Genomic DNA, 22,055 nt, shown 5'->3' with positions numbered 1-22,055 from the left:
AACTTCTAAAAAGTTACCGACTTCTATCATATCAGTTTGCTTTAGGAGATTACAGAAAAAGAGAAAGAAAGCAAAACTGCCACCCAACACTTAGACCTCAAATTACATTTGAGACAAGGAAGCAGGGATGAGGAAATATAGTGTTTTGTTGAGATAACAGAATAGATCATTGGTCACTCTGATAAGCATTTCTTCTCCCAGTTGTTACTTTTATTGTAGAACTTCATTATGTTGTTACCTACAATCTCAATTATCCAGGACTTGTGAGACAAAATTTCAAAAGTTAACAGAAAAATTCTTACCATTTGCTTTATTCAGCTCCACAAGTGTCCCTATATGTACAGGTAAACAATTTGCATGGAAAGGGTCTTTCTCCATTACACTGAAAGTTAAAGCAACACATTACTACCCCAGAGTCAGTACATAACAGCACTCATTATAATTAGCTACATTTAAGTAGTCATTACAGTAGGCACTGTGAACAATATTGTGGGTTGTAATACTTGTTTACTTTCTTAACGCCACTATCTTCAGGTTGGTTCAGTTAAGGCCATGATTAGGTTATAAATAAAAGGAAAATTCTCGTTAATTTGGAAGGAATAAAAATAAACATCATGGTGATAGGAGGGTATATGGGACATAAATGGGATTGGAAAAAATACAATAAAAAATAAATTTTAAAAAATCACATACGTTTACTTTAAATCAATAGAACTGTAACATAAAAGTAGTCCAATTATTTAAAAGGGTCAAAAACAATGTGTAATATGTAAAAGAGATTACAAATATGTATCAATTAATATTTTTGTGAGTTCAAGGATTTAAGCAACCCAAAAGATTTTTTAAAATAATATACGTAATTTAGCTAAAGGACAGGTGTGAGCTACATACACTGGAAAATTGGTGTGGGGTAGGATGACCTGGCTAGCCAGTGACTCAGCACCAGTATCTACGGGATTTTATTAGTCTCTAACAAAGAAGGGGTTTTATAAAACTATGTGCCTGAATGGTATTTTCAAATTTGCAAATTATCAGACTAAAGTAAGACATGTATACTCCCAAATTAATGGAATAACCCTACAAATGTGTATAAACCTATGTCTCTAAATGCTCTTTTAAAACAGCACCCCCTTTGGTACTCTGCAAAGTAGTAAAGGCAACTTAAATTATCACCAATTAGTTCCAGTTTACTCAGAAAGCATGTCCCATGCATTTCTTAGGTAAAATGAGTTGAACTCTATGTTTCTACACAAAAATAAGCAGGCATACTTACACAGAAGTAAGCTTGTAGCACATTTTAAAGTCACAGTTATAATAATGTCTTTCAGCTAAAGATACTACCACATCCAGATTCTCTTGTAAACCATCTACAGACTCAGGGATGACAGTTTCACTCGGTTTATTATACTGAAATAGAGGAAAGTAAACATAAACTCAGTTATACCAAATCAAAAGGCAGACTCAATTTGACCCAAGTGTTTAAAGGATTCACATAAGGACCTAGGTGAGCCTCTGGAAACATTTTCAACTTCAAGACTCATCAGTATTCCTCTTAATGAACTTAATTCGCTTCTCTATTTTATCACAGAATTCCACAGTAGGAAGTATTTTACTAAACAGAAGTTCAGGACACACAAGACAAAAATCCTCACTTTCATGCACTGTCATTCCATTTATCTCACAGTTCAGTATTTTAGTATAAGCAGTCCCTGGGAGGAAGACAGATATTTTTGGGAAGTTTGTAAGGAATCGTATCCTATTTCTTTTTCTGAATTTTTATTTAGATTTTAGAGAAGGGGGGGGAGAAGGGGGGAGGGAGAGAGAGAGAGAGAGAGAAAGAAACATCGATTTGTTACTCCATTCATTTTATGCATTCATTGGTTGCTTCTTCTATGTGCCTGGACTAGGGATCAAACCAGCAACTTTGACATGTCAGGACAATGCTCCAACCCACTGAGCTACCTGGCCAGGGCCATAACATATGTTTTAAATAATATAAATCTATTGTTCCAAAAGTGCTAAATTAATAAAAATTAATTTCTAAAAATTAAACTAGTAAAAGAATAGAGGCCAAATTGAGTGAAGTAAGATCCTTACCTAATGCAAATACTGTGTTTTACTTACCTTTTTTAATTTGTTCTCAAATAGAAAGCGCAGCAATTCTTGTTCTTCGGTACAGAGCTTGCTAAGAGGTAGTGATTCAAGAAGTTCTTTTTCTTAAAAATATTGAGGAAAAAAAAAAAGAATGTCTTCACAATATTGATGGAGGAAAAAAAAGGCAGCATTGAAAAATATTCTTCTATAGTTCTTGGTCTATGTAAACCAAACCCAAAAGATAAAATGACAAGACCGAAATGCACTAGAGAAAGCCAGAACAGTGGTTCCAGGCCCTGGTGATGAGAACTCCCTGGAGGGTCCTGCCACGAAGCCTCCCAGATGACTCTGGTCAGCACCAGACTGGTGGACCACCAGGCCAGCTCCCCAGCCTCAGCACTGTTGCATCTCGTGTGAATAATTCTCTGCTGTGTGTCAGCTATCCTAGGCACTACAGGGTATTTAGCAGGATCTTTGGCCTCTACCTGCTAGCAATCAGTCCTACCCTCTCACCCTATCCCCAAGTTATGTCAATCAAAAATGTCTACAGATATTGCTCAATGTCTACTGGGAGGTAAAATCCCCGTTTGAGAACAACTGTACTAGGCTAAAATACGTTTGAATTCCATTAAAATAACATCTCCATTTTCTGTTTCTCTTGTTTATCCACCTCACATCACTGCTGATGCTCTAGGTCAATGGTTCTCAGCCATTTTTTGTACCTTAGGATAATCTGGGGGCTTTAAACCATGCCAGAGTCTCCCAACCAGATTCTGATTCAACTGGTCTGGAGATGGGACCTGCACACTGATGTTGTTAAAGGTCCTTGGGGGTTTAAAGTGCAGTCAGGTTAAGAACCACGTAATCAGACATTCAAATCTTGGTTTACATGACTTCAAATCACTTCTCAAAAACGTGGCCTCGTCACATCACAATCCCTACAAATTCTGACTACAACAGGCACTGCACAATATTGTATTCCGTAATGCGCTTCATATTTGAAGACATTAAGGAAGTTAATAGGTCTATTAAATCTAAATCTGTACAGAGCCTGCTTTTGATTCTACAGATTTCAGAGGAAAAAAATAAAAAATAAAAAAAAAAATCAATTGTGCTAATTATAAAAACACCTGAGTTTCCAAACCTTCTTGGGCTGTCAACATGTGGTGTGACGTCAAAAGATCAAATGCTTCAAAACAGTAGACATCGAGCTTCAAAGCTTCTTTATAGCTATAGGTGGCTAGGGTTCGGTTATCTAGAGCGTCATAGATTTTCCCTCGTAAAAGACAAATAGAACTCTTTATCTGTTGGAAAAATATGATGAGTCACATACTAAGTCAATACTTTTAAACTGAATTTATCAAAAATTTTATACAATCTGAAGGCTAAGACTTTTTTATACCTAAAAGGATTTTTCCAACACACTATCAGACATAGTATAAACAGAAACATGAAGGCAAATAAAGCTTCTCTAATTTATCGTCCCTAGGGTCTCCTCACTTCAACCCATCTTTGTACTGTACATGTCACTGCTACTTTCTTCATTACTTGTTCTGTCTCAAATGGGGTAATGATTTAGAGACAGCAAACAGCACAAATATATTAAATCAAACTTTAGTACAATTTGATAGGTAGATCTCAATAAAGGATCTGACAGCAATATAGCATAGTGTTTAGGAGCATGACTTTCTGGAATTGAGTACAAATCCCAGCTTCAGCACATACTAGTGACCTTGGATAAGTGATATAACCACCCTTGGCCTCAGTTTCCTTTTCTCATCTAACTTACAGGGCTCTGTGAGGAGTAGAGGTAATACCCTCCATAGAGCTAGCATATGGTAAGGTTACCTCACTATAATCATTAACCAGAGAGAGCAGAAATCTGATTGATGTTCCAGACTCTGAACCTCAAGAAACACATAACTGAGCATAATGATGATCCAGAGAGGGGAAGCTAAAATTGGTAAAGGATGAAGAAGATTCATCATAAAATCAAAATTTAAAAAATACTGGAGTATCTTGTAAGAGAATTATAGACCTATGCAATATCCACTGAGCTATAAAAAAAATTTTATAAAATAAATAATAATACATTACAAATAAATCATGGATTTCTTAGCAGATAAATTAATGGATAAGAGGTCCAAAAAATAGTAATACCAAGCTCTCTCATAAATGCTTTTCATTGCAGAAAAATGAATGTGCACTTCCTAGAACATAAATAAACAGTCCAAAAAAAAAGGTAAGAGAAAAAGAAAACACCTAAAAAGTATAGTGTTCCTATATTTTTCAGGCGAATAGTAACCAACTTTGTTAATGATATTAAAAAATAACTGGAAAAATGGGAGAATTGATGGGTAACAGCTAGAGTCCAAGGTTTCTTTCTGAAGTACAGTAACAACAGTGTTCTAAAACTGACTGTGGTGAGGGTTGTACAGCTCTGGGAATATACCAAAAGCCAAGCAATTGGACATTCTAAGTGAATGAATTGCATGGTATATGGATTATTTCTCAGGAAAGCTGTTAAAAAAGAAAAAAAAAAAAAAAAAAGATTAACAGTCCAGATTAGTAATCTGACTGCGATGTCACTTATTATTATATAATCTCTGCCAGGAGGGAATTTGCAATTTCATGCACACAGGAAGTATACAAACCTAAATATACAAACTACCATATAAAGAAACACCAAACCACTCTCTAGAAAGTAACAATCTAAGGTAATCAAAGTTTCTTGGAGGCAGGTATAAACACTGCTGAATCACAGGAAGGATAAAAATTATTCCACTTGTGGAGAGTAGTTTAAGGCATCAAATATAAAAAGGAAGATCTCAAGTCAGCCTAATTCAGATTTAAGCATCTGAGAACATAATTATAGCTTCCAACTGACAGCTCAGAAATGTCTCAGAATCTTTTGGGTTTCGATGGGCAAATTAAATAAGTTGGCAACCAAACTATTTTAACATGGTTATACTCAAACAGAAAAAAATGATTTATGCTTGCTATACCGTGTGGATAATTATTACTGATGGTACTGAAGCATGCTTATTACAGTATTACTTACTGAGGACTGTGACATTTCCCAGTCATTGGAGGGGTCTTTCAAGCCACTTTCATCCTTTGAGTACTTCTCAAATAATCGTTTGTTGATTGGCTCCTCCATGTCAAGAATATCAAGAGCCTGCTGATGTTCTTTCGCAGCATACTATGTAAAAAACAGAAACACTGTTCATCAGCGATGACTTCTAACACTAGATATACACATAAATACTGTAGATTTTAAAAGGATAATAAATGTTATACCCATTCATTACTTAAAGATTTTATTTACTTTTTTTTTTTTTTGAGAGAGAGGGGAAGGGTAGGAGAAAGGGAGAAAAACATCAATGTGTGGTTGCCTCTCACACGCCCCCAACTGGGGACCTGGCCCACAACCTAGGCATGTGCCCTGACTGGGAATTGAACCAGAGACCCTTTGGTTCGCAGGCTGGCCCTCAATCTACTGAGCCACACCAGTCACAGCATCATTACTTAAATTTAAAATGTCTAAAGCAGAATTCACGCATGTAATCTGAGAATCAATATTTTATAGCAAATAATATTAAAGAAAAGAATATTCCCTCACAAAATATTAATTTGCAAAATTCCACTGTTAGAATTCTCACACATATGTGAGGGATATATAACAACATACATATAAACTTTTAGCACATAAAAAAGGAAACTGACAGCATACTTACATGGCATCTAGCTGCAAGGTAACGGCATGATTCATAAAACTAGGAAAGAAATTAATCTATTAAAATAGTGATCAAGATAATATGCATCTTTCCTCTAACAAGAAAAGTATGAGGATGAAATAAAGCTGTTTTCATAATTTCTCCTTTTACTCTGGCAGAGAAAAAAACCCAGTCTCTCTCTTTTTTTTTTGTTTTATCATTTTATTTCTTTCTTTTTAGAGAGAGGGTAAGGGAGGGGGAAAAGAGGGAGAGAAACATCAATGTATGGTTGCCTCTTGCGCACCCCCTACTGGGCATTTGGCCCGCAAGCCAGCCCTTTGGTTCACAAGCCAGTGCTCAATCCACTGAGCCATAGCAGCCAGGGCCAAACCCAGTCTTTTTAACCCAGTGTCATCATAAACCTAATGCTTTACTAGACACTGAGGATTCAAAAAGGAGTAAGGACCTGCCTTCTAGGAGGTTACAGCAAGAGAGACAAACACAGCACATAGTTTCTTTCACAAACTATGAAAGAAGGGCATAAAAAGTACCAGCCACATGACAAAAGAAATATCTGTAGGGGAAGAGGGTAAATGAGAGCAGGTCAGCATTCCAGGAAATGAGCCTGAATAACTGCCACGAGTCTAAAGACATATAAGTAGTCAGTGTGACTGGAGTACTTGCTACATGTACTGATAATAGTGGAAGGTTAGAATTAGACTGGCGAGAAATTGTACAGGACCCTGGGAGTCTATTAATGCTAATGCATCTGATTCTATCCTATAGGAAATGGGAAATCACTGAGTGAAATTATGAGTGACAAAATCAGATCTGTGTTTTAGGAAGACCACCCCTGTGATTGTTTAAATGATGAACTGGAGTCAGGGAAGGTAGGAAATGAGAAGTGGGAAAGATGTTACTGGAGAAAAGAGACAGGAAGAGAGGGAAAAAAACAACAAAACAGACAAATTAAAGGCCTGACATGTATAAGTGGTGATGAGATACAAAGTACTATCCATAATTTCAGAGCTATTTAGAAAACAGAATTTTCTAAACTTGATAACTACAGGTATAGGAAAAAACAAGGTGACTGAAATTAGGAATAGAAAACTTGAATCCTTTGAAATAATTTTGACACAAATAAAACATACACCTACAATACTAATGACATTTTTTTAAAGCTCTGAAAAGCTTTAAAGTTCACACAATCACTTACTTTGTCCAGTTTTCGTGACCGAAGCGCATGAGCTGCTCTATGATACTGTGCTGTCAGGTAAAGACATTGAGCCAACCAATAAATGTCCTGGGGTTCCTCTGGAGGGAAAAATTACATAAATGGTCAGAGGTGCAAGGTAAAATAGAATGATGTTTAAAGACAGAGAAATCAAGAAAAAAAATTAGAATCTGTCACTTACCATGAGAGAGTGAAGCTACTTTGTCTGCCCAAAACAGAGCACTTTGATACTGTTGCTGTATTAAAAAAAAAAAAAAAAAAAAAAAGTGATTGCCCTGTAACTGCAACTTTTAAACGGATATCTAATATTAGAATGCTGTATAATAGGTTGACACCTCAGTACAATCTTTTTACATGTAGTAGACGGTCTATTAATCAAATCTTTATTTCACATCTCAGTTAAGTGACTTTTAGTTCAATGATACAATAAAAAAAACTATTGTATGATCATTGACATATATAATTGAAAAAGGCGGTTTTTAAAAAAATAAACTTATACACTGCAAAATTTATCAGCAGGTACTAGCATAAAAACAGAGATATAGATCAATGGAAATATAGAACCTAGAAATAAATCCTCACTTATATGGTCAATTAACCTATGACAAGAGAGGCAAGGATGTACAGTGGGGTAAAGATGGTCTCTTCAATAAGTAGTACTTGGAAAAATGAACAGATATGTGCAAAAATAATGAAATCAGACCATATACAAAAATAAACTCAAAATGGATTGAAAACTTAAATGTAAGACCTAAAACCATGAAATTCCTAGAAGAAAACGTAGTCAGTAAACTCTTTGATATCACTCTTAGCAGTATTTTTTTTTTTTTTTTTTTGGATATGTCTTGGACAAGGGCAAAAAAGGAAAAATAAAATAAGGCTACAACAAAATAAAGATTTTGCACAACGAAGGAAACCAACAAAAACAAAAAGACAACCTACTGAATAGCATAAGATATTCACAAATGTTACTGGGTTGGTCAAAAAGATCATTTGGTTTTTTTCCCCATAAGATAGCTCTAGTAGCACTTAGTTGTCTTTAACTTCACTCGAAACAATTTTGTTAGGTTGTATTGTGACAGCTGTCATATCAGCAGTGCATTTACCAAAAACTTATCACAATTGGTGAACTCTTATGTAGCAATTTTAATACTGAAGATGAGAGAAAATAAGCAACACTTTCAGCATATTATGCTCTATTATTTCAAGAGTAAAAACACAACTGAAACACCAAAAGATTTGTGCAGTAAATGGAAAACGTGCTGTGACTGAGTGAATGTGTCAAGGGGTTTACGAAGTTTCGTCCTGGCAATTTCTTGCGCGACAATGACCCATATCCGATAGATCAGTTGAAGTTGATAGTGCTCAAATCAAGACGCTAATTGAGATCAACATTACAACATGCGGGTGAGAGCTGACATACTCAAAGTATACAAATCAATAAAGTTATTGATGAAAATGAAAAACCTGTCTTTTACTTTACAGAAAAAAACCATATGGACTTTTTTGCCAACCCAAAACATCTGATAAGGGGTTAATATCCAAAATAAATCTAAGGAACTCATACAGCTTAACACCAAAAACATCAACAACCCAATTCAAAAAATGGTCAAAGGAGTTGAATAGACACTTCTCCAAAGAGGACATACAGATGCCCAATACACATAGGAAAAGATGTAGGAAAAGATGCGCAGCATAACTAATCATCAGGGGAATGCAAATTAAAATCAAAATGAGATATCACCTCCCACCTGTCAGAAAGGTTATCATCAATAAATTAACAAAGAAGTGCTGGTAAGAATGTGGAAAAGACGGGGAACGCTCATACACTGTTGGTGGGATTGCGAATTGGTGCAGTCACTGTGAAAAACACTATGGAGTTTTCCCAAAAAGATTAAAAATAGAACTACCTTATTACCCAGGCATTCCACTTCTGAGTCTTTATCTGAAGAAAGCCAAAACTCTAATTCAAAAAGATAGTTGCACCCCTATAATCACTTCAGGATTACTTACAAGAGCCAAGATACAGAAGCAACCCAGTGTCCCTCAGTAGATGAATGAACAAATAAGATACGGGGTGTGTGTGTGTTTATAATATAACTCAGCAATAAAAAAGAATGAAATCTCACCATTTGCAAAATGTATGGACCTACAGCGTACGATGCTAGGTGAAATAAGTCAGACAGAGACGGGGAAATACCAGATTATTTTACTTATAAAAGGAGTCTAAAAAATGAATAAACAAAACAGAAACAGACCCACAGATACACAGAACAAGCTGACAGCTGCCAAAGGAGTGAGGAGATAGGAAAGAAGTTCCAAAAACAGAAAAAAATTTATCTGTGGGTATCTACAACAGTAGATAACTTAAATGATTATTTTGCAATATTCAGTCTTTAGCAATGGTTCTCAATTTTTCTACAATCTTTGCTTCAATCCTCCTGGATGCAAACTAGGAACTCAGTTGTCAATCTGAGCGGAGAAGTGTTTATGAGATGGTTACAAATAAGTTCAATGTAATAAGTGTCCAAAGGGTGGAAACAAGGCCTGTGTCATTCCTCACTGCATCCTTAGTGCCAAAGAAACGGACTTAATGGTAAAACAAAATACAGCCTGGCAAAGTACTGGAAACATTTGGTAACATCATTTCACAACCGATTCCAAACATCTCACATTGAACATGCTTTTCTCTCCCTTCCTTGGTTTCCAATTTATTGGGAGAGCATACATTTTAGTAAAACTTAAGTGACATCAGCCCTGACCAGCGTTGGTTGAGCGTGGTACCGCAAAGCTAAGGGTCACAGGTTGATTCCGGTCAGAGGAACACGCTTGGGTTGCCACCGGTTCCCAGAGTGCATGCGAGAAGCAATCGATCCATCGGTGTTTCTCACACAACGTTTCTCTCCCTTTCTCCCTCCTTTCCCCTCTCCCTAAAAATAAAAATCTTTAAAAAAAAAAACTTAAGTGACATCGTAGATTGATGCTAATTTTGGAGAGACTTCTTCCTTTAAACACTGCTGTTCACTGAAGGGCAGTGCAGGAACACAGATGTAGTTTAAAATACTGATTGAGACCACTTAAATTCGGCTAAATGACAATTACAAATTTTCGAAAATTTTCTATTAGCTAACTAAATTCAAAGGCCACCCTACAACTTTCCTCCTAAAATAATTCTTCAACTTTCACTTAGCGGCAAGTCTGTACTCAACACCTACTGTGGGCCAGGAGTTAGGCCGGCTGCAGAGCAGGACCTTAAGTTAAGCACCTGCAAGGCTCACACTGAGTTTAGATGGCTTTCATCTTCAGTGTTACTCGTCCTCTCAGCTGCAAAGAGGGCTGGGGCACTGGATCCCACCCTTCGGGTGTTTTACCCTAGAAGCCCAGGCCCGGCCATGCACCACCAAACCCCAGACCGCAGTCACCCCCGCGAAAAGCTCAGGGCGGGCTCCCCTCAGCAGTCTCGGGGCCCGCGCTCCCCGACGCGGGCCGCCCACCTGGTCCAGGTACTGCCGGACGCGCTTCCGCAACCGCTCCAGGTTCATGGCCAAGTGGCCAGGAGTCCGGCCGAGCGCCCTCCGCCGTCCCGACGCGTACCCTCCTTCCCGCTGCCTGCGGAGCGGACCGTAGCTCCAACCAACGCCGCACTGCAAACGCCCCGAGCCCAGCAGAACTGTCCGTGCCGTGCTGCAGCCGCCGGGGTTCTTCCGCTCCCGGCCACGCCTCGCCCCGGAAGTCCTCCGCAAACGTGTCCCCTCCGGCGCCGGAAATGGGCGTTGCGCCATTGGTTCCGAGGCGCAGTCTATGCTCTTCGGTGGGCGGGATAAATTGGAGGGCTGGGTTCCTTTTTCTTTTCGCCTACTACGCGTAACCCATTTACTGTCCTTGCATCGTTCACTTACTTATTAACTTGTTCTCGGCAGGGCGCAGGCACCCAGAGTCCGGGCCTGGTTCTAGTTCAGCCCCATGTACCTCGTTTTGGGTGAGTTCCTTGCTTCCAAATGTCCCTCTTATTTTCTCATGTGTAAAAATAACAATACCCGCCTCAGAGGCAGGTTGTGAGTGTTAAAAGGGCACACATGCCAAGTCTTGGCACGGGATGTATAAACTTTTACCATTGTAATCATACCCAGTGTCTCAGGTTGTCTTTTTGCAAGCAAACCCAAAAGGCTCATTCCTCAACCTGAGGTAAAGAATGCTGAACAAGAATACGTTTTAAGAAAACCAAAAAAACTGATCTTGTAAAACTTTGAATCCATACAATGGAATATTATTCAGCAATAAAACTGAATTAAATGTTGACACCTGCCGCCACATGCAATATGCTTAGTGAAAGAAGCCAGTCACAAATGACCACATATTGTATGACTCCACTGACAAAGGCTCTCTCATCCACCAAACCCTACTCAGGCTCCCTAATCAGGAAAAGTGCTGAACTCTTTTTTTCAACTAGGCCTTACTTTTGGACTTCATGTTCCTTTGTATGTTGTCCAATTTTAGAAGAATTCTGTCAGTTTAGCCACATTCCGTCTCCCATATATGATCTAATTCCTCATCCCCAATCATCTGCTAGGAGATGTCTGATCATCTTGGCCTGGCAGACAGAATCTGAGAGCAAATACTGGGGGAGAATGTGAGAAGAAGAAAACATAGAATTTCCTCTATCAGTCAAATCACATTTGAGTTTGTAAACATTTGGCAGAGTTTTAATTTTGTGTCCTACTCTCCAATCACTACCTAAAATGGGTCTCACCAGGCTCATGTCAAGGTGTTGGCAGGGCTGTTTTCCTTCTAGAGGTTCTAGGGAAGAATACAATTCCTTGTCTTTTCCAGCTTCTAGAGGCCACCAGCATTCCTTGGCTCATGGCTTCTTCATCTTCAGTGCCAGTAGCATCTTCAAATCTCTCTCTGACTCTCCCTCCTGCCTCTCTCTTTCACTTATAAGGGCCTTGTGACTACAAATCTTTTCTAGCGTCTGATCTTGAAACATTTTTGTACATAGCTTTTGGGATCTGATAACAGGACTTTTTATGGCTCATGGATTCATCTGTCCCTTATTACCACCTGCATAGTTCTGATTAGGTATTAGGGAAACCGAGATTCTAGGACTTTACATGAAGTCAAAAAAATTTTTTAAATCCTGACTTTAGTTTTCTAAAAAAGTATTATCTATATGCCCTTTCTAAAACTATGTACCTCTTTTGCCCTGGCCAGTGTGGCTCAATTGGTTGGAGTGTCTTACAGTAACCAAGGGTTGCAGGTTCAATTCTCAGTGAGGACATTTGTGTAGTCCATGAATTGGATCCCCGGTCCAGGGTATGTATAGGAGGCAACCAATCAGTATTTCTCTTTCAAATCAGTGTTTCTCTCTATCCCTTCCTCTCTCTAAAAGCAATGAAAAAATATCCTTGGATGAGGATAAAAAAATAATAAGAAGGTAGAAGAGGATGTAAGAGAGATAAATGATAATAGAAAAAAATACAAAAAAAAAACCCCCGATTAAACATAATAAAACCATATATTCTTCTCTTTTCTGGCAGGAAAAATTTATTAAATGTGAGAGAATGAACAGAAAAATTTGTTTTATCCTTCGAAAATAACCAATGGAATTCGCTTAACCCAGAAAAAGGTTAACTTAACCAAAAACTAGAATCTACCAACTTGTGGAGCCATGAATAAATTGCAAAATAGAAATTAAAAAAAATAAAATCGTTAACTTAATCACATCAGCAAAGTCCTTTTTGCCATTTGAAGTAACATATTCATAAATTCAGGAATTAGGCTTAGGTACCTTGAGGGCTATTAATCTGCCTACCACATTACCTAACCAAGTCAGCCACCCAAAATCTGCTTTTACTATGACAAGGTAAAAAAATATAGATGGCTCAGAGAAAATTCACCCTTCCTACTGGAAACCTACTCAAAGTACATTGACATGGACTACCTTTTCCAAGGCTATCTCTTCTTTCCAACACTGTAGATAAGTGATTTACCCACTCCTTATTGGAGGGTAGGCATGGGGAAGGCGGGCAGACCTCTAACATGCGGCCAGTGGCAGAAGAGTAATGAAAGTGAAGGCCAAGGAAGCCCTAGGAAAAAACTCAGAACCATCTTGCAGGAGCACATTGTGGAGAGACAAGTGCGCTGTTGGGTGAGAAGTGGGGCACTGGAGTTAGACTGACTTGGTCCCAATTTGGGGGAAGTTTTTCAACCTCTCTGTGTGTCATTTTCCTCATCTGTAAAATGGGAATGATAATAGCCCATACACCATAGGGTTCATGTGTGTAAGGATTCAGTGAAATAATTCATGTAAAGTGCTCAGAATAATGCTGAACATATTTTTATAATTATATATAATACAGGGTGGGGCAAAAGTAGGTTTACAGTTGTGAGTACATGAAAGAGAGCTTGTTATATTACTATTTAATTATTGTATTATTTTTTATATGAACAACTATAAACCTACTTTTGTTCCACACTATGTATATCAGTAGATACTGAATTGCATTACATTATATTTTCAATTTAAATCATTTCTATTTTTCAATTATAGTTGACATACAATATTATATTAGTTTCAGGTGTACAATTAGACATTATATTACTTACTAAGTGATCATCCTGATAAATCTCATACCCACCAGACAACATAGTTATTAAAATATTATTGACTGTATTCCCTAGTTATACTTTGCATCCCATGACTGTTTTGTAGCAACCAATTTGTACTTCTTAACCCCCTCACCTTTTTCACCCATCCCCCTATACCCCCCTTCTATCTGGCAACTACCAAAATGTTCTATGTATCTATGAGGCTGCTTCTGTTCTACTTGTTCACTCACTTTGTTTTTCAGATTCAATTGTTGATAGATGTGTATTTATGGTCATTTTATCATTTATATTTTTTCTCTTTTTTTAAATTTTTCTTCTTAAAGCAGACCCTTTAGTATTTTATGTAATTCTGGTTTGGTAGTGATGAACTCCTTTAGCTCTTTCTTGTTTAGGAAGCTCTTTGTATGTCCTTTGATTCTAAATGATAACTTTGTTGGGTAGAGTAATCTTAGTTGTAGGTCCTTGCTTTTCATCACTTTGAATATTTCTTGCCTATCCCTTAGGCCTGCAAAATTTCTGTTGAGAAATCAGCTGACAGTCTTTTGGGAGCCCCCTTGTAGTTAACTGCTTTTTTCTTGCTGCTTTAAAGATTCTCTCTTTGTCTTTAACCTTTTGCAATTTAATTATGATGTGTTTTGATGTGGGTCTCTTTAGGTTAGTCTTGTTTGGGACTTTCCACACTTCCTGTATGTCTATTTCTTTCACCAGGTTAAGGAAGTTTTCTGTCATTATTTTTTCAAATAGGATTCTTGCTCTCTCTCTTCTCCTTCTGGCACCCCATGATGTGACTGTTGGTACACTTGAAGTTGTCCCAGAGGCTCCTTACACTGTCCTCATTTTTTTGGATTCTTTCTTCTTTTCTGATAGGATGTTTTTTGCTTCCTTATATTCCAGATCACTGATTTGATTCTCAGCTTCATCTACTGTAATATTGAATCTCTATAAGTTATTCTTTATTTAAGTTAGTGTAGCCTTCATTTCTGACTGGTTCTTTGTTATGGTTTCCATGTTCTATTTTATGCTGTTGAAATTCTCACTAAGTTCATTGAACATCCTTATAACCAGTGTTTTGAACTCTGCATCTGGTAGATTGCTTGTCTCCATTTTGTTTAGTTCTTTTTCTAGAGTTTTGTTCTGTTCTTTCATTTGGGACATATTTTTTTGTTTCTTCATTAGGAAGCCTGTTTTTGTTTTCATGTATTAAGTAGAACTGCTGCATCTCCTGGGCTTGGTAGAGTGGCCTAATGTAGCAGGTGTTCTGTAGGGTCCAGTGGTACAGTTTCTCCAATCATCCAAGCTAGGCATTCCAGGTGCACCCCTGAACACATGTAGGCTGTGTACACCCCTCTTGTTGCAGTTGAGCCTTGACTGTTGTTGGTATGTCAATGGGAGGGTTTTACCCTCAGGTTGATCATTAGTAAGGACTGGCTGCAACCAATGACCACTGTGGAGGATCAGCTATGCAGGGGCCCACCCCACAGAACAGGACTTCAGCAGAACTCTGGTGCCTGCTCAGTCTACCTCTTGAGTGTGTCACTTGTGAAGGTGGTTGGGTGGTGCTTGGATGAGGCTTGAAGCTGTCCACTGGGTGTGCTGGCTCTGGGGCCTCCTGGGAGGTACAGGCCAAGGTCAGCCACCACCTATGTTCTGCCCAGGGCCAGCTGGCATGCGCTACAAAGCACTCTGCAGATGTCTGCTTCTTGGGAGTGCTCAGGTAAGGCCAAGCTGTGAACCAAGGCTGGCTCCTGATAATGCCAGGCCTGAAGCCACCTATCATGAGGTACAGGACATACTAAGGCCAGATGCTGCTTGTTTGAGAGATTTTAAGAGAGTCTGAAGCATGAGCCAAGACAAGCCATTTGTATGGAAAAACCACTGGAAACAGCTTGGGTCAGCCTGCAGGTTGGGTGGGAGGGCCTCAGGGAATCAGCAAGAGAATAAAGTGTGAGCCATGTTGAAGGAGACTCAGAGCCTTGCTAGCTCTGTGGAATCGGGCCTCAGAAAAGGAACAATGGCCTCTGCCAGCACTTTTGTCTGGAAGAAAACTGCCCAAACACAGCTCTTGCCCTGATGCCAGACAATTCACTTCCCCACATGTCCCTGGTGCCTTTCAAGATGCTGTCCCAGCTCTAGAGCTCAGAGGGAGTAAGTCCAAGTAAGTTTGTGCTCAGGTCCTTCAGGAGGAACTGCTTGGGAATCCAGAAGTCCTCCACCTCATGCAGCCACAATCCCTGCTGGTTTTTACAGACAGAAGTTATAGGAAATCCTTTTCCTGGCACTGGAACCCTGTGCTGGGCATCCTGGTGTGGGGCAAGTACTCCCTGCTTCTCAGGGGAAACCTCCACAGCTGAGATATCCCACCCGATTTTTCATACACCACACATGGGTGTGGGACCAGTCTGTTCTGCATATCAGCCCTTCCTACCGGTCTTGTTATGACTTCTTTAAATCCTTAGTATGGGACTTCCATTCAGCTACATTTCAGGTGGTTCTGAATGATGATTGTTCTGTAGTTTAGTTATAATTCTGATGTGGTTGTGGGAGGATGTGAGTACCACATTTACCTATGAGTACGGCAGACTCCAGCCTGCGGAGTCCCCCGATTTGCCATGGATGAAAGAAAGAGTCGTTCCAAACACCGTTTGCCTGTCAAGGAAAGGGGAAGGTGATTCTCTCTAAAGGAGAATGCCCCAAGCCCACGTGCTCAATAGCTTTTATTGAGAGGGTTACAAGCGGGGGATAGGTAGCAGGAATGTATAGGTAATCTAGTTACATCAGTAACTTGAGCTTACAGAGAATAGGTGTGTTCAGTGGCAGAACACACCGAATTGCTTGGGTCCAAGATAAGCAAACATTATGGTGCCAGGTGGGATTTGGGTCCGGGTCCAGGAATTTTATAAATTTCTTTCCCAGCCTTGAGCTGGTTATCTGGTGTAAGATTAACAGAGCTTGCGGGAGAAACAAAGCATGCTTCAAGGAGTGTAATTTACTTCTAGGCCTGATTTCACCTGGGCGCCCTCAGAGTTATATCAGGTCCTGCCTATCAACCGCATTACCTGTGTTCTGGCCAAGTCTTAACGGGTCCTCTCCCAGGCCCCAGCTTGCACGGGACTACAGTCCCCAATACCACTCAAAGCAGCCCCCTACATATGAGGCCAGCTTGACCAGAAGTCCCTACATTACAGTATTAATGGCATTTATTAGCAGTGATAGTAGTGCTAGAAGTTTTGATAACAAGTCTGAGAGACACAAACTAGCAACATGGAAATCTGTCTTAGCTATACCTCAGAGTCTGTCTCAAAGTTACAGTTTGTACCAGTTCCATTTGAGGTATCTGTGCCAAGAAAGTTCTTATTTACTTTCTGGCCTGCTCAACTCTATGAGACTAAAAAGCAGGTTGCCAGACAAAGTTTCTGGGACTTGAGATAGGCCTGGAGTTTCTATAGTAGTAAGGCTTGCCAGGCAATCTGTGATACCCGATTTCATGCTTAGAGTTTTTACTGAACATTTTTTTTACTAACCTGTATGTCCTAGTTAGAGTTATATTATGTATATCAGATAAGTAATTAGTGAAATCACAAATAATAGCCTAAAATTTTCTTTCCATCAAACTCACTTTTTGAAAGGCAAAATGAAGTAGTGAATTTTGTTTGAATTACAAGCCCTTAGTAACTGAATCGTGTTGACATTACCCAGCTGTTTTGAAGTTCATACATCTTTTATTTTGTTCTGTGCAGCCAAGCTCTCCAAATGCCTTCATGTCTTAAAAGCTTTGTTGCAAAAGGATTTAATAAACACATACCCTTGAGGGCACAATTTATCACTTTTTTTCAGTTTGTTCTATTCTGCTCTCGATGGCAGCTCCATTATCATCTCCACTGCACTCAAATCAAGACGATTGCCGTGACATTTGGCTCTCTGAAGAGTCTAAACCTTGAAATGTTTTATTTCAAAGTCCCAAGAATCTTTAAGTAGTAACCAATATCCATGTAAGACTTCCCCTTTTCAAAGTACCTCCCCATGTCACACGTCACACACCTCACATTTTCCTGTGTTGTGGTGGCATGAGCTGTATTGGGTGGGATGGGCCTCAGTCTCAGAGATTTACTGAGACACAGCACCTGGGGCCTGAATCACTCTGAATCTTGTATTTTTTCAGGTCACCCCACTGAAGGGGTGTGCAGCGTCCTTGGCTATAGTAAAATTTCTATTAATGGATCCTAGAATGTTCTAGTTAATAATCACTTCTTGTTTCAAATGTTGTGGCTGGAAATATTTATAAGCTACATCGGTTTACTTTAACGAGTTAGTAAGTGTGGTGGAAGAAATATAATAATGAGGAGGTTTAATCTGAGGAGCATGATTCTAAGATTAGTGGTGATGATGTGGCAGTAGGTTATAGAGATATAGAAAGGGGGAAAAGCACAAGAATAAATTAGGTGGCTGCTATGCACTGAATGTTTGTGCTCCCCCCTCCCAAATTCATATGTTGGAGCCTAACAAAGAATTAGATATTACTAATGCCTGCTCCTGACGTGCCCTCTGGGAGATGACCTGTTGTTTGCCCAGCAACTCCAGGCCAGCCTCAGCCAGGCCAAACAGCCAACTTGTCGTCTATCCAGAGTCACTCCTTCTTCTTCAATGGCCATGGTGGCGGTGAGAGGGTGGCATGACCTCCTCTTACCTCGGATGCTGCATTGCTTCGCAGCCAGCCATGCAGTCCTGAGCCTTCACAGGTCCTGAGTATGAAGGCCATCCAGCTACTGCTTGGCCAGTTGACTACATTGGACTCCTACTATGGAAGGAGCAGTGCATTTACCTTTCTGGAATAACAACTTAATCTGGATATGAATTCTTCCCCTGCCTTTCACGGTTCATGTGGTCACCATCCGTGTACCTAGCTGCACATTCATCTTCAGGGTTCTAACCAAGAACGTGAAGTAAAACAATAGCTAGTGCCCATGAAGCTCATCAGATTCACCAGGTGCAGGGATAGTTGCATTTTTTAGGCAGCATGAATTTACGATGTACAGCCATGGTGGGTATGGGGGGGGGGGGCGTGACATCCCTTCTTCTTGCTCCCTTGCACCTATACTCCTGATCTGAATATACCAATGAGATGCCACCACTCAGGTGTCTGCTAGAGACCGCTTGCAAGGCCCAGCAGGGTGACGTGGGGCAATGGGCAAGGTGGCCTACTTTATGCTTAAATTTCCTGTTTTTCTGCAGGAGAAATTTCCACTGCCTTCAAAATGGAACAATGAAGAATCATTTATAGAAAAAGAATAGGACACTGATATCAGTCATGTCACAATTTATATTAGACAATAATAAATTATCATCCAAGGAGTTCTAAACTCTTACCCATGATTTTTTCAGTGTGTTAACAAGTCTGAAGTCAGCCAAATACTAAAAAACAGCTGCAAATAGATATTCTTACCCAATACTAAATTTTGTGAAATTGCATATGTCTAAATCTCTGTTTTTCTGTTTTTTAAAAAAGTTATTCCTTCCTTAAACTAGTCCATGAAATATAGTCTGGAAAACAAGGCATAGATTTTTAATATGACCAGAATATTAAACATCAAGTAGTTTCTCAAGAATTTAAACTTCAAAATGAAGAGAGAACAATACTGTTGCTCATTGAATTGAGAATGTGATATTGTTACCACGGGAGTATAATTTAAGAATTGATAGACTCCTGTTGGCTGAAATTGAAAAAATATTGAGGCTTTGAAATAATTATTAAGAAGTCAGTGATTTGCCAACATGTCTGTTGTCATTTAACAATGACAATTCTACACATTTGGCAATAACTTCTATCCAAACATTAAACTTCGGTTTACTGTGCATTTCTCCATGTCTTGATGTGCTTGCTGTAGGCATGCGACTAAGGGTCTGAACCAAAGACCTACCTAAAAACTGGTCAGCTGGATCCCTATGGGCTCTCATGGGCTATCAGTGTCTCCAGGAGAGGCAGGCAGTGGAAGCTCAGTGTGCAAGCCCTTCAACCTGTTTGGACACCAGCACTGCAAGAAGGCTCTGATAATGCAAGAAACGGAGGCCCTTAAGGAGAAAACAGTATCTCCTTGATTAATAACTCTCCTCCGAATTAACCTCTAACCAGGTAAATAATGTTTGATAAATAAGTGTTTGTTAATTTAAATGGGAGCTGTCTGTTGGTTTATAAATGTGTAGCTTGTGATACTTACTCTTATGGACAATGAGACCCTCCAAGGATAACTTACCTGGGCAGTGTCAGAGCCAATCAATACCAAACACAGCTGAAACGTGGATGTTAAACCAACAATGACTTCTGTTGTCTTACTCATTAGCGACTCTAACTGTGGGGTTTTAAGGCAAGTGCAAGTTCTGGGGGAGATATTTTGGGGCAAATGATCATCTCTGAATCTTCAGAGCATTGCCAATTGCTTGCTCCTGTGATCCTGTGTTCACTAGAGTACTGGAAAATGGATTACTTCTTTGTTTTGCCTGGCCTCTCACAGTTGGGTGTAACTGGTATATCGTTTTGAGCATATTTCCATTATGGAATACTGTTGGTTTCTTTATTGATTTATTCAGTTGGTCAAAGGTAGGCATGTGATTGGGGGCACTTCCATGTCAGTCGGAGTCATAGTTGATGCATTCCTGTGGGACTTTATAGAAACACCAGCATTAATGTCAGGAAATATCCAAACCTGTAAAGGATTTTTATGAGTTTATTTGAGCTGAATTGATGACAATTGCTGGGGAGCAAAATCTCAATGGATTGAGAAAATGCTCCAGAGAATGGCAGTTTTGCAGCGTATTTTATACATTACAATCAAAGGAGGAGATGTGGAGACGATTGCATGAAATTCATTGGTGGTAGATTAAGGGAATGGGAGAAAGCAAAGTGGGGCGGAGGATCTCTGGGATTGGATACACAGCAAAATAGTAAAGGCCTACAGCTTTTATGTTGGTGGATCCAGGATAGTTAACATTTACAGCACATAGAGACGATATGCAAGGGCAAGGTAACAATGAGGGGTTCTGCGATCTGTACTCTGGTGCTAGTAGTTGTGGCTTGAGAGGTCTGGAAAAGATTATTGTCTGACATTTCAGAGATATCTTAGACACAAAAAGACAATAGACCGGCTCACTTAAAGTAAAGATTGACTTTTGTTGAGGAAGCTATAGGCCTAGGACATGACTACCCACCATGACCTACATTTTAGTTAGAAATTTTTTAAAAATTAAATTTATTGGGGTGACATTGGTTAATAGGATCAATAGGTTTTCAAGTATACATTTCTATGATACATGAACCGTATATTGCATTGTGTGCCCACACCCAAAATTAAATCATCTTCCATCACCATATATTTGGCCCCTTTACCCTTTATAATTCCTGCATCCCCAACAGTAACCACCATACTGTGGTCTGTGTTTATGAGTTTCCGTTTTATATCCCACATATATTAGTTATAAATTTTTGTGTTCAGACCATCCTGTGTGGTTACTTTCAGTTTCTGAGTTTGTAAGGCTGGCCGTGCAGGCCTTCTCCGGGCTTTTCAGGTTTAGTATTTGGCTCCTTCTTCCACACTGAGAGTTACCAAGTCTCTTGCCGGGGAGTCATCTTGCAGGGGAACTGGGTTTGAGGCTTGGGAAAATGAGCACCCTGATGCATCAGCATGGTGTTTGCTCTGTGCAGGGGCAGTTTCTCCAGGGGAAATGCCCACGGGTCGGGGTGGGGAGTGATCTTACTGTACCTTCAGGTAAAGTTCAGCTAGGTAAAGGGATGCCTGGAGAGGCTTTGCCATGTCTCTGTGTTCCAACTCTCACCTCCTGAGCGTGCAGCATTAATATGCCTGCAGAAAGTCATGTCACGTGGGCATAGCATCTAGTTCTTCCTAGCAACCAGCACATACTGCCACACTGTCTGCAGAACTTAACAAAGACCAGTGCCCCACTGCAGCTTTGCAGTCTGTGAACACGGGCAGCTGGTCATGCAAAGGAGGTAAGCCTGATAGGCCTTTTCATCAGGATAAATATCCAATTCACAAATGTCTTCTCTAGCTGGTTACCCGATTATCTGCCTAAATGTATTAAATTAGGTGAATAAAGCTCCAATGTGTTAAGCAAACACGAACCTCATATGCTGAGGAGTGGTCATCAGTCTCAGGTTGAATTTCAAATTCAGGAAAGCACCTTTTAATAGAAAGTATTTTTCTCATTGATTCGATCACATATATATTTTAGTCTCATGTGCTGGCTATTGTGCCAGGAAGTGGGATCTCAAAGAGAGAGATGGAGCTGCAAAACCAGCAGAAAGAGGCAGTGAAAGAAGCACCTTAGCATTGAGCCTCATAAAGGAATCACAGTGGGCCCTGACAACTAGGCCCAGTGTGTCTGGAAGGGCC

The 22,055-nt window shown here is 39.6% G+C and overlaps 1 protein-coding gene across 1 annotated transcript in view; it reads right to left on the bottom strand.

Moving 5' to 3' along the window:
• CDC16 (cell division cycle 16) overlaps positions 1-10,722 on the bottom strand; it is a 36,909-nt gene extending 26,187 nt beyond the window's left edge. The window contains exons 1-9 of the mRNA XM_054565901.1: positions 10,539-10,722; positions 7,226-7,280; positions 7,027-7,124; positions 5,832-5,870; positions 5,156-5,296; positions 3,239-3,398; positions 2,125-2,216; positions 1,274-1,407; positions 303-382 (exon numbers count right to left, since the gene is read on the bottom strand). Coding sequence (XP_054421876.1) covers positions 303-382; positions 1,274-1,407; positions 2,125-2,216; positions 3,239-3,398; positions 5,156-5,296; positions 5,832-5,870; positions 7,027-7,124; positions 7,226-7,280; positions 10,539-10,586 — 847 coding nt within the window. The 5' untranslated portion in view covers positions 10,587-10,722. The remainder of the gene's footprint in view (positions 1-302; positions 383-1,273; positions 1,408-2,124; positions 2,217-3,238; positions 3,399-5,155; positions 5,297-5,831; positions 5,871-7,026; positions 7,125-7,225; positions 7,281-10,538) is intronic.
• Between the last annotated feature and the right edge of the window lie 11,333 nt (positions 10,723-22,055).

The sequence above is a fragment of the Pteronotus mesoamericanus genome, unplaced genomic scaffold (genome assembly GCF_021234165.1).
Source record: "Pteronotus mesoamericanus isolate MK-2021 breed Mesoamerican mustached bat unplaced genomic scaffold, CSHL_Meso_final contig_169, whole genome shotgun sequence".
Lineage (NCBI taxonomy): Eukaryota > Metazoa > Chordata > Mammalia > Chiroptera > Mormoopidae > Pteronotus > Pteronotus mesoamericanus.
This window is presented reverse-complemented; position numbering and strand designations above follow the sequence as displayed.